The 13,349-nt window shown below is 40.7% G+C and overlaps 1 protein-coding gene across 1 annotated transcript; it reads left to right on the top strand.

Annotated features, from left to right (window-relative positions):
* The first annotated feature begins 943 nt into the window (after positions 1-943).
* LOC108135860 (homeobox protein HMX3) lies at positions 944-5,448 on the top strand. Its single transcript, XM_017256761.1, has 2 exons — positions 944-2,054; positions 4,710-5,448. Exons 1-2 carry the CDS (start codon positions 1,001-1,003, stop codon positions 5,138-5,140), a joined length of 1,485 nt encoding a protein of 494 aa, XP_017112250.1. The 5' UTR covers positions 944-1,000; the 3' UTR covers positions 5,141-5,448.
* Positions 5,449-13,349: the final 7,901 nt, after the last annotated feature.

Genomic DNA, 13,349 nt, shown 5'->3' with positions numbered 1-13,349 from the left:
AAACCAATCTGGCTAGTAACCAATGTCAGCTAAGAATAAAAAAATATTCTTTTGAAACTGTCCTCATTTCCATTCTTAGACTCAAATTAAATACCGAATGTCTTCAAATTTATGCGCATTTTTTATTTCTCCTTTTTTGTTTTCCTCCAAATTAATTGTTCGTTATTCTTACTGCAAATTAATTGCAAACGTTTGACAATTAAACGCGAGCTGCCTGGAGGTCGCCGTCATTAATGCTAACTGTGCGGGGAGTGTGGTGAGGGGTTTTTAGACCCCTCTGCCGCTGCCAGCGTCACTGTCGACGGGTTTGGAGTTGTGTAAACTTTGCAGCGACTAAAATACTAAATACAGTCTCGTTACAAGCTGAGGAGCGCCCGTCTCGCTTACACCCGCCAGCCATCCCTTTCGCTCACCAGTCGCATGATGAACGCCATAATTACCGTTACGTATACGCCACCATTGCAATTTTTTTGTTGCTATAGCCGATTGGTGCTGAGAGCTGAGAAAAGGGAGATGGCAAGCACATAGTGGTGTCTCGCTCTGCCCAGAACAGGTTTTTGCTCTCGCGAAGAGAGCGCAGCTATAACTTGGTTGAGGGAGGGAGAGCGAACGATGCTAAGCAGGCGTTAGCGAGCGGGAGAGCAAGAGAAAGAGAGAAGCGGGTGAGAAGAGGCGGCAGAGAGCAGCGGCAGCAAAAGAACTGAAGAAATATCGACGTGTCTAGTTAGCAAACCAATCTTCAATCTAGTTTCGAGCGTCGAGTTGAGAGGTCCTACGCCATTGGATCAGCGTCGTGGTGTCGAACCATTAGTGCTAACTAATCAGAGAAAAATTACAATATACAAATAAAAGGCTTGCTTGCCCAGAGTCGATCGTCTGGCTCCGAACGTCAGTAACCACTTGCTCGAGCAGTGATAAAGCCGTCTAAAAAACAGTTTAGTGCTTCTTGACTAGGCCAAACTCCCGGGAAGAAAAGTGTTTCAGCAAACCCAAAACCTAAATGCTCTGCCCTCCAACCATGCGTCCGGCCAGTCCCGCCGAATCCGAAATCTCTGTGGGCGGAGCCCCCAGCCCGCTGCCCACCCAGCAACATACGCACCAGCTGCAGCATCCGCGGGCCAGCACCATCGATCTGCTGCAACAGCAGCAACTGCTGATGCAGCACCACGCTGCGGCCGCCGCAGCAGCTGCTGCAGCAGCCTCTGGACTCGGCCGAAGTGCCGTCGGCAATCTGCCGGAGGACTACTTCCAGCCGCTGAAGCGTTTGCGCATGTCCTCGTCCTCCTCAGAGCCACGTGAGCACACGCCCAGTCCGCCGGCAACAGTTTCAGAGCCGCAAACCAACACCACCAAGTCGGCCATCGAAGGGGTCAAGAGTTTCTCCATTGCGGATATCCTGGGTCACTCGGAGAAGCAGCGCGAGGAGTCCGTTTCGCCACCTCCCAATACGAATCTTCTGGCTCCACCCGCCTCCCGGCCCGTGGCCTCATCCGGATTGCTTCAGCCTCGTACGGAACCCCTAGATGTCCATCCGGCTGCTGCTGCTGCGATGCTGCTGCCCGGCGGACAGATTGTCCGGCCGTGGGATCACCTCCTGGGTCCGGCCATGCCCGTCCGCCCCTTCATCCCCACCGCCCTGCTGCACTACGAGCAGCGCCTGGCCCTAGATTACCATCGCCAGTTGCAGGAGCACTTTAACGCCCAGGCCCAGCTGCTGCGGCACATGGGCATGGATATCATTCCGTCGGAGAGTGGCTCCGACCGCTCTAGTTCGGCGGCCAGCGACTGCTGTTCGCCGGAGATTGCCAGGGACTCGGTAGCCGCTGCTGCCGCATCCGCTGCCAGTGTCCGCCGGAGCCACAGCCCGCAGTCGTCGGCTCAGGCCGGAACCAGCGGAGCCACCACTGCATCCAGTCCGTCGCAAGGAGCGGCCGGATCTGGAGGAGGGTCTAGTGGGGCCAGCAATGCGGCCGCCGTTGCCAAGGCCAAGGCCAACGGGACTCCACTGGATGCACTTTTCCAGATGACTACCAAGGACTTTGACGAGTCGCAAGGTAAGCATCCCGGAAATAGATGTCCAATATCAATTAGTTTAGGTGGTCGAAAACACTTCTTCCTTGGAAACAGATACTTTTTGATATGTTTTCATTATAAAATGTTTTCATACTGACAGGATTATAGTTTTCAGATTGAAATTTGCTGCCACACACTTTATTATTATTTTTACTTATTTAGGAACATACATTTTTGTATGATCATTTAAGATCCCCTTCTAACGATACAGTAGTAATTTCGGTAATGCATTTACGTGATTTCTTAACTAGAAATAAAGCTTCTAATTTATTATCGATTTGAAATTGGTCACCAGAATATTAAGCTTATTTTGATGTTTGCCATTTATCAATCATCGAATTCGTATTTCGTTTAATTGAAATAAATGATCTCAATTCCCCGCGACCCCCTTTTAGAATCTTTTGTTATGTAAATTCCTCAAGCAATTCGATTTCGGGCTTTCAATTAATTGGCAGCATGCGCCAGTGTCAGACAGAAACAAATTGAGCAAACGTTCAATAAAATACCATTCACTCAGGGAGCGTAAGAATTTTGTTCTTCAACTTTGGATGCATGGTAATCCATTGACTGCTTGTGGTGACTAGCGTCACACAGATCAAATTGATTCTTATCCGAGGGCATTTTGTGGGCGTTTTGGTGCACCCCGCACTCCGCCAGTAACCTGACTGTGATTTCATGGCAATTAATGCCTAATAGTCCGGACCGTCCGCATTAGTATATTTGTGTAGTCGTGTCGATTCAGGAGCGATTAGCAACAATTAGCTGGCTGGTGCATTACCTAATCGAGTTTTGCTGTTGCGGCTCCTCACCGAACAATTAACATGCCGTTTCTCTTGTTGCTACTCAAAATTAATGGCTGACAAACTTATAGCCCCGGCTCTAATAGTGGCAAACATGTTTTAAAATACATTGAATTAGCGATTAGCGGCGACACTCGGTCATTGTATAAGGCTGATCTTCGAGTATTAAGTTGACAAAACCACATATTACTTATCATGGATTGTATAACACAAAGACGAAATATTTACGACAGATCTTTCTGAATTTTTAACTTCAGAGGCGTCGTTTGTCTATCAACAGTTCATTGGATGAAGTCGGTATAGAACGATAGGCGGCAGCTGCGTGGATAAGGGACTCCATTAATTTATGAGAAGGCCCTTAATATCTCTCACACTATATTAAAGATGTTTTCACATTGCAAGACAATGAAGATTTTTCTTCAACTTATTTTTATTTTTTCTGCGGAAAATAAATGCCAGACGTTGTGTCGCCTTGGCTGGCCAATTCCTAATTGCAATTCCCAGTACTCGCGCCAAATTATAACATAAATTCCCTCTGGCCAACTGTTGCTTTGCAGGTTCCTCGAAAATGGATCACATTACCTTAGAATTCTTAAACATATTGGGCATGTAACCCTGACTAATACGACCAAAACAAAACTCCCCCTAACTAAGGGCGTTATTTATGCCCTGTAAGTGGACACCTGGTCGGGGAAAAAGGATATTCAAGTGGCCTGCTCATTTCCTTTTCTCCAGAGATAAGTAATGGAAATTACTTAATGAAGCCCCGATAAAAACTAATACAAAATAGCTGCAAAGAAAGAGGGAAAAAGGCTCGGAGAAATGGAGCCGGCAGTCAAGTGCCTTATGGGTTTTGGGTTACAAAACGGACTCGACACGACAAATGACCAAATTATGCATTTCGAATATAAATACCCACACACTCTTGGGACTTCGTTATCATTCGGTTGGAAGGCATTTAATTAGTTTTTAATGTCGATCTAGTTTGTTTGACAAGCAATCGAAATGAGTGTGAAGCCAGTCCCAGGCGAACTAGTTGGCCACTATTCAATATATAAATATTTATGCTGATGAAACCGACCTGAACGCTGATCTCCGATCGCTTTCATGGCACCCCATGTATTTTGTATTTTGCACCAGGAAACGTTATGCAAGCTCAATCAGCGCTTTAAGTACGGGTCAGTGGCTCATTAATCAAGCCATAGCTACGTGTACCACTTAATACTGATATGTAGGTGTCAATAATTATTATAAATCACACTACAAACAAGACAAATGAGCAGCTGCCTTGCAAAAGGCTAAGGAAGCTGCGAGCGTCATGAGACTCACCAAGCCCATGAACGCCCACAACTCGCGCAATCAATCAACTCGAAATTATACACACCAAGTCGAGAGCTGAGCTCTGCGATCTGAAATCTGAGAATCGTAACTGCAATTGCGCTTGCATTCATAAAATATATCAATCACGGCGTTTAAATCAACACGATTTAAATGCCGGCTTGGCATTTTAAAAAAAACCAATGGCAAATTCGTTTGTTAGCAACCGGTTGCCAGGTATCTCGGAATTAGTCGTAAGACTAGCCAGACTTGGAGTGACCAAGTAAATACTGCGAGCTATTTAAGGAAAATGTTTCTAAAAAAATTAAGACAAATAGGAATATAATTTAGTAATCACTTACACAATTAGACACACACTTCACAATTAGAAAATCTCTTGTACGACATACCTAATATGTTTACACAGTATCTTAAAAGTTTTATAAATTAACTTAGTTTAATCTTAAAACTATTTTGAAAAAAGATTGAAAACCATCGGAATTTTTTGTTTAATTTTAGACAAATCTCATTTGGACATCTTCTCGAATCGGCCGCAGCCAAAGAAGAAGCGCAAGTCCCGCACCGCCTTTACCAATCACCAGATCTTTGAGCTGGAAAAGCGATTTCTCTACCAGAAGTACCTCTCGCCAGCTGATCGCGACGAGATCGCTGCCTCCTTGGGATTGTCAAATGCCCAGGTTATTACCTGGTTCCAAAACCGCAGGGCCAAGCAGAAGCGTGATATCGAGGAGCTAAAGAAGGACTTTGATAGCGTCAAGGTCTTCTCCGCCCACAAATCATTTTTGGAAAATGTAAACGATCTGAGCATCCTGAAGAAGAAACCCATGCACGAAGCGGATATGGTGGGACTGGCCGCCGCAGCAGCTGCTGCAGGAATGGTGGTTCCGGTGCCAGGATCCGTTCCAATGGGAGGGGCACCACCCAAATGAGAGCGTATACAGGTGCGCACGGAACCGCCAAGGCAACCTAATAATTGGTACAGAAAGTAAGCAAGGAGAAGTCTAGTATTTTGTTTAATTTTGAGCTGAGTGCCGGGGAAGTTGGAAAGTTGGAAAGTTGGTTTTCAACCAACACAGTTTCCCAGAGCATTACACGGCCAAAGGAAGTTTAAGGACATCCTTCATAGATTCTAACGCCAAATTGAAGTGGGCAAAGGCAATATTCACTGCCAACCCCAAATGGAGATAAACTAGCCAGGACAAAGGCCTTTACTACGGCCCATAAGCAAGCCATAACAATCAAAACCCAATACGGAAATGAAAATGGAACCAGCCAGCACAAGGCGTCGGCTCCAAAACCAGGATCGCAACGCTAAAAATCCACGCCAATCGGCTCTTTTAAGAGCCACCATAAATGTCCATAAAGAGATATTAAAATTTTCGTGACAGATTAAAAAAATAATTAAAACAAGGGGGAACGCTGTAGTCGAGTTCCCCGAATATAAGATACCCGTTACTAACAACCGCTAACAAATTTCGAAATAAATTCGCCCAGAAAACATTCGGGTTATTGCTGGCGCCATCTGCTAACTCCATTGACAACACTACAGGCAAAGAGCGAGCAGCACCTATTTTATGCAGAGCAGCGGCAGAGCACACACGAACAGTATAAAACTGCTGTAGGCACACATACATTGACTAGTTTCCTCGTGGAAATTACTCACACAAATTAAGTTCGAGTTTTATTAGTCTTTGTGCTCTCCGCTGCTCTACATTCATGAACGCCCTCTCTCCCTCTCTTTTCAAATATACAGTAACGTCATAACCAAACTTAATTGCGAATAACATCCAAATTAATTAATTAAGGTATGTAATAGATAGTATATATATGTTTATTTGTCATCATCAGGCGAGTTGATCTAGCCAAGTCCGTCTCTCAATAAGTTTAAAAAAATTATTACTGAGCTGTTTTTAAATAATTTCTAACATATTTCAAAACAAGTAAATTACTGCATCAATAAAATATTCAAACGAATCTCTATTAACAGTTTCTGTAGCTGATTTTTTACTGAGCGACTCTTCCATTTATTAGTTTTTTTTATTTAATTTAAAGCTTTCAGAATCAAGTTAACAGAATATTCTTATACATATTTTTGTAGATTATGGTCACAAGCTGATGGTGATTTAATTACATTATTAAATTTCCATCAAATTAAAAATGTTTGAAATACTGTATTTCTCCAACCAATTAGCGTTAAAAAATCGAAATCTGTTTCACCCCAATTAATAATTTGAGGCGAACAAAGGAAGATACAAAATACCGCAAATTGTTGTCAATAAATTTGTGAATATTTAAACAAACAATGCTCAAGTCCCAACGAGAGCTTCCATTTGGACTGGGTCGGTAAGTTAAATTCAAATGTTTGTGTATCTGGATCCCCGTTCCAATTTGAATATTTTGCTGCCGATCCATCTTGATGATGTTGCTACGTACTTTGCTGCCTGCCGGTGAGTCTTTAATAAAAGAAATTTTTTTCAATTTTTATTAATGATTATTTACAACCGTTATTTAAAAATTCAAACTAATTAATTATTAATTTAATCACTTGCCACGAACGAAAACGAGATGAACAAAACATTCAAGCCGAAAACCACAGCACTTTTAAGTGTGCAAAGTCGAGTGGTGAGAAGACTCGCTTTGCAGATTTGTGCACGGCGCTAATTTCCATAAAAAATTTAATCGAAATTATTTCGATATGTATTAATTTTCGAAGCAATCATTTTTATGAATTCCCAACTGGAAGCCGACTTCTCTGTGGCTACCGTTTGCGGCAAAGTTCAAAGGTGGCCCATCATCGCCAGGGGCGCATACATTTTTCAATCCGAAACCAAGAAGATGACCTGCGAGCTCTCCGCGACTGAAGTGCGGTATAAATCTTGGTCTCGACTTGGACTCTCTCAAACGAACCCAACGAACTTGGCCAGCAGCCGATCGTTTGTTAATCATTTGAATAATCAAGCTATCAATTCAGCTGCTAATGATGCCCGATACCGATTCGATCCGACTAACTGGTCCAACCAAGTCTCTCACAGTTCGTAAACTAGATGGGAAAAGCCTCGTGCATATGGATGAGATGCAGATCGACGATTCATATCCGAAACTCGACTAAAAGCAATTTATTTTCATTTACAAACGTGTGACAATGCAACGCATGCGCCGAGATCCAGAAATTTTGAGAGTCCATAAAATCTTCTGATTACTGAGTCTTGGACAATATTAGTGCGCTTAGAAAGTGATCCGGCGAAACAGCCGTCGAACACCATTAATTAAATTGTGTTGCAGTACAAATTACTATGCTATTACCGGTGGCATTTGTTTTATTAGCTGAGAAAATTTGCTGGGCAAATACAGGTATACTGAGGCGGACTCTAATTATGGGAAAACCTGTGAGCACTTCCGTGAAACAAATAGAAGTCGAAATGTCGAAAGCCATTAATCGAATCAACTAAAATGACTAATGAACCTACCGCACAGTAAGTGGAAGCGCCTTATGAGTCTACAACTTAGTTTAATGGGGCTATTTACAAGTAAAATCGCTGTTACCATAATTGCGGTAAGTAGGGAAATCATTGCCCTGTTAATAGAATTAGTAGTTGAATTTGGGTAAACTCATAATCTTAATTGGAAAGGAAATAATATTGTAATAATTGTAATACAAGCCTTCAGACAATGAAGAAAGGTATTTTTAACAAACTATCTATTAATGCAAAAAAAATATTGACTAGGTAGAATGTGCGAAGTAGCTTTGAATTTTACTTGTACTGATTTACTAACAACTTACTTTACAACTTCATATAAACAAAATATTAATATTTTTACTAATCGACAATAATATTTACACTAAGTACGTTCACGTTAATTTTCGACTTTGTCGAAGGAATGAACATAATATCTTTTTATTTTTAACGATATTTTAGCAAAAAACAATTCTCTACAAAAAAAAGCATTTACAGGATGTGACCTATCAAATGGTTAAGACGTTTTACGACTTATGTAAACTTCCGGTTTCAGATACTGTTACGGTTTTGATTCAGGCGTACGTGTTAGGGATAAGGGTTACGAAACCGGTTGGATACCCTGATAAAAAAGAAAAATGGAACTTTACCATTGAGTTGCCATTACAACGACCAAAAAAGTTTTCGGAAAATCGATTTAACTTTTTGTTCTTTAGCATATACCTATTAAAAACGAAAAATAGTATTGTTAAATAACAGTTCATTTTGTTGTATTTGCAGCGGTATATAATTTCGGATTGTCGTGTTCAATTAATTCTAGTACATCTTATTATTTATCTTACACGTCTTATTATATTATAATTTTTATTTTCGTGATGCATATTCTCGAGAGGTAAAAATCTCAAGTGGGCCAGCTCAGTATCTAAGGTCAAATTTTCATTAAGCCTATTGGCTTTTTGGGTTCACAGAAACAACAAAAAAACGAATTTGAACGGCTTTGAGAATTTCTAAGTTTTATGATCGTATATTGGTAAATAATAAATCGGTAGCTGGTACAAAACACTAAAAAACATTCAAAATAAAAAAGAAATGGCTTTAATTAAAAACACTTTTTTTCCTATTTGTAAAGTTACACTAAAACATTTTTTTTTGGTTATAAAATAAATTTAGGGACGCACCATACAATTTTTCTTCTTTTTCTTTATTATGATGTTTTTTCTTCAGCTTATTTGTGTCTCTACCTTTTAATACCCATGCAGAGGGTATTATAATTTCAGTCAGAAGTTTGCAACGCAGTGAAGGAGACGTTTCCGACCCTATAAAGTATATATATTCTTGATCAGCATCACTAGGAGAGTTGATCTAGCCATGTCCGTCTGTCCGTCCGTCTGTCCGTCCGTTTCTACGCAAACTAGTCTCTCAGTTTTAAAGCTATCTGCATGAAACTTTCCCAAAAGTTTTCTTTCTATTTCAGGTAATACATAAGTCGGAACGAGCCGGATCGGACGACTATAGCATAATAACTCCCATAGGAATTTCTTTTAAATTTTTTTTAGTTCTTCGACATATTACTTCTAATTAAATATTTCAGAATTATACGGTTAAAATTGCATCTAAATCGGACTACTATATCATATAGCTCCCCTAGAAATAATAAAAATATAAAAAAAAGTTCAGAATTACGCTTTTAATTCTATAAAAATCGAAAAACAAATCTAATAAAATCTAGTCTAAGCCGGAACGCGAACTTTGAACACTTTGGTTAATTGAGGGAACAAGTCCACAACTCGACTTTCCTTTCCTTGTTGCCTTCCCTGCTCAGTCAGATTGTCAGAAATTACTCAACATTTCCTCTGTCAGGCAATCAAGTACTCGCAAACAGAAACTCAGAGGCAAGCCCGACGAATGACCTACATCAAGTGCCAGACTGGGATCCAGATGCATCTGCATCTCGAAGCCAGAGTTCCAGTTTAACTGGCGCCGCGTTGCCAAAAGATGAAAAGTTACCCTCGCGGCGGTTACAAACGACTGGAGTGCTGATTATGATAAATGTAAACAATTCAGCTTTGCACACAAATGCAATCAAAGGACTACAATTACAACTTAGTTGCGAGAGCTGGGCCAGAACCAGTTTGGAGAAACCGAGCAAGCGAGCAAGCGAGCAACCGAGAAACCCACAAGAGGCCAATAGTCTCGCCCAACGTCCGCATCTCTTCCTACCAAGAGTATGGGTATCTACATCTATGTGCCGCTCGTTGGGCATGTGTGCGTGAGCGATAGAGATATAAAGCTAAGTTGGTAACTCATACTTAATTTGTTGGCGGCACCTTTGAACACGCTTCCAATTAGCTTACAGCCGACACCTCGGGCCGGCGCATTGGCAACGTTTTGGGCCACAGGATAATGCCGCATGGGGCATGGAAATGATGCTGCATAAAAGGGGAGACTGAATCCCAACTGATAGCAATTTGTTTCTACTTTCTGTGTTTCTGATTTATGCTTCAGTTTCTGATTCATTCATCCCGGCATCTTGATCATGATGCGGCATTTTTCGGCCAAAGAATACAAGACATGGGGGAGCAAGCAAAATATATCCAAAATATTTTCCGATTCATGAATGAATTTTTATGACTCGGTGCGATCTTACGAAGCGTTAATGAAGTTGTAAATTGTAAAAAGCAACATTAACATTTACCCCAGACAAGATGAAAGGGCCACACAGAAGAATTGACTTTGTTCGTACCCTAAAGGTTTTTATGAGAAATAAAAAATGTTGGCTTAAGTTAAAGGTATGAAAAACACAAATATCACTAACTTAGTTAATAACTATTTAACTAGCTAAGCCTAGATTAGCTTTTTAAGCTCATTGAGTTAAAGTAAGATGTATCTCTTTTGCATTTTGTATGATAACTCGAGTGATTCCTTGATTCGACTATTAGATAAACCTTACTCAGCTTATAAATTTAAATAATAGGGTCTTAGGTGGCGCTACCTGCCATAATGCAGGATCACTACAACAAGCCAAGATAAATGACTACCTCGTAACTAGGCATAACTAGGTTCTACAAGTACCTCTTAAAGAGTCCGCGATCTCAACGTTTAAACGGACAGACGGAGAGACAGATCGACTTTTATTTTGATCTTGATCAAGAATGTAAATACATAAATACAAATTGTTTCGAAAACGTTTACATCTACTTGTTATTAACTTTCAAACGAACAGAACATACTCTTTTACTTACGATTAACTAACATAAAACAGTGGGCGGCACACGAACTGTGACATGCTCGCACTTCTTTGTGTGAGAAATTTACTCTGTGAAACTTGTCCATGTATGTGTGCCGACTGCAGTGTTATATTATTCGTGTCGTGCTCTGCCGGCAAAACACTATGATAGGGCCGTGCTTAAAAGTTTTATTTGGTGTGATTGTTAGATTGAGAAGGTTGGATAAACCCTCTTTTCGGCAGTTGCAGAGAGCCTCCATCCAACATGAAATATTCTACTGGTTGATTAAAACTCTGGTTTCGTACACGCCTTACGAATGAGTTGTACGAGGCGTCTCGGTAAAGCCCAGTTTAGGTTCGACTGACTTACTTTTTTGCACTGAGGTATAGTCAGGTTATAGGAAAGATCGGTAATTTAATTGGAAAATCATAATACACCACTTTTTTGTTTTTCAACAACCCGCATATACCCCGAGATTCAACTTTTTTTCTTAGGATTAAAAAATACATATATAATTTTATATAAATCAAGATATTAAAATGCGTCGTCTGCTGCGATAACAATTGAAACGTATTTTTCGACGTAGTGGCTAGTTCGATTCGACTTTTCACTCCACTTTGTGCCATAAATAAAGGAACACCGATACAACGAGCAGAAATCAGTCTATTGTCAAAAATAAGCGTGAATCACGGCTTTCACACATCAGAACTCACAATTCGATGGAAAAAGGTATGGCCACCGGTAGATGTGCGACCAATTGGCAACCCAAAAGGACGAGAACAAGGAACTCAAACGAAAATATCGCTGCCGTAGAAGCCGGTGTTCGTGAAAACCCAAACACATCGTATCAACGCCGTGCATTGCAGTTGGGATTATATTTATGTTTCCGCAAAAGACTGAAAATTACATAGTTCACTTCTGGTTCCAATAGTCAAGATTCAATGATGATCCCCACGATGTTCAAGTGACGCGTCATATCGAAAATCGGCGATTTTGATTAGCCGCTGAGCTTCCCCGATTTGTGGAGCTATGCGAAGAGTAAATCTTACAACGACAAGCCGCAGACCATAGCTCAACGCAAATCCAATACCAGCTGAAAAATGTGATGCAATCTTGGCGGCATTTGATAGATATTATATTCAGTACATTATGGAAATAAGATAGAGAGGAACAAAAAAAGTTTTCGGCAAGCCGAAGTTTGTATATTATAATTTGTATATATAAATTTTCTTTCTAAATTCCACATTCAAAGTTATTAAAGTTTTAAATGCTGTCGAAATAGGATTTTTTTGTTTTATAGAATGTTAACGTTTTATTTTACAGCTGGAAGGGTATAAAAACTCCGGCTTGGCGAATCTAGCTTCATTTATTGGTTTATATAATGCTGAAGGTAGAAGTTAATCTGCTTCATCATCTGGGTGCGATTTTGGACAGTAGTTAGCAAACGAAATCGAGAGAGGGACTGTCCGAGTATACGGACATTTAATTCCTAAATTCTATTGGTATTAGGTTGAAAAGTTCTTCTTTAATTATCGGTACTTCCGCCTGGCAGGAACAACAATGCTCAGACTAACAAACTTCCTTATGCTTTCCGTCCCCGTTTTTTTGTGTCCGAGACTCCTCTCAAGAATGAGTCCCGGGAATGAGGCATTTTATACAATCTAAAAAAGTGCGAAAGGTAAAAAGCCTCATCTTTCCTGTTAAAGGGAACCAGCTCTTCAAATATCAGGTGACGTCGGGTGTTCTAGGTTGCGCAACAGTTCGCTTACAACTAAGTTCCATAGAAGCGGTGATAGTGCCTGACGGTGTGCAGCTATTAACTCTCCACTTATAATGTGTTACCATAGTGATATTTCTTTTTTTTTCAAAAGCTTTAACAATTCACTCATATGACTGCCCCGGGAGGCCTTGCAGTGGGTCATCCGATCTACACAAATTTTAAACACATTTTTGATAGCAAAGTTTTCACTTGCAACTCTTATGTCGTGATTGGGGTCATCAACCGTCTCTGGATGGTGGACATAGAACCTATCCCTGAAGGCACCCCAAAAACCTGTTGACATAGCCTTTTAGGTTAATTATTCGATTTTCGAATGTATCGCACGGAAGATCGACCTAAACGTTGGCTGTTTATACGTAGCGGCGTCCTTTTGGATCCATATACCGTCGATGTCTTCATCTTTCTTTCGGGGTAAGTAAAATTCTTCCAACCTGACGCGATAGCGGTCACCATTGACGTTAGGGCGGCTTCTGATTCCTTTTTGAAGTAAAACGGACCAATAATAATGTGAAGGAATGGAAAAAAAATATTATAAAAACAAGAAAGAAAGCAAACTTCGGCAAGCCGAAGTTCATATACCCTTGCAGCTATCGCAAGAATTAAATATTTTTGAAAACATTAAAATTATGATTTACTTGCGTATATGTTTAAAAACATTGAAGCTATGAAGATTTGC

This window comes from Drosophila elegans, unplaced genomic scaffold (assembly GCF_018152505.1).
Source record: "Drosophila elegans isolate 14027-0461.03 unplaced genomic scaffold, ASM1815250v1 contig_476, whole genome shotgun sequence".
Classification (NCBI taxonomy): Eukaryota; Metazoa; Arthropoda; class Insecta; order Diptera; family Drosophilidae; genus Drosophila; species Drosophila elegans.
Note: the sequence above shows the minus strand (reverse complement) of the source record. Positions and strands in the feature narration are given on the sequence as shown.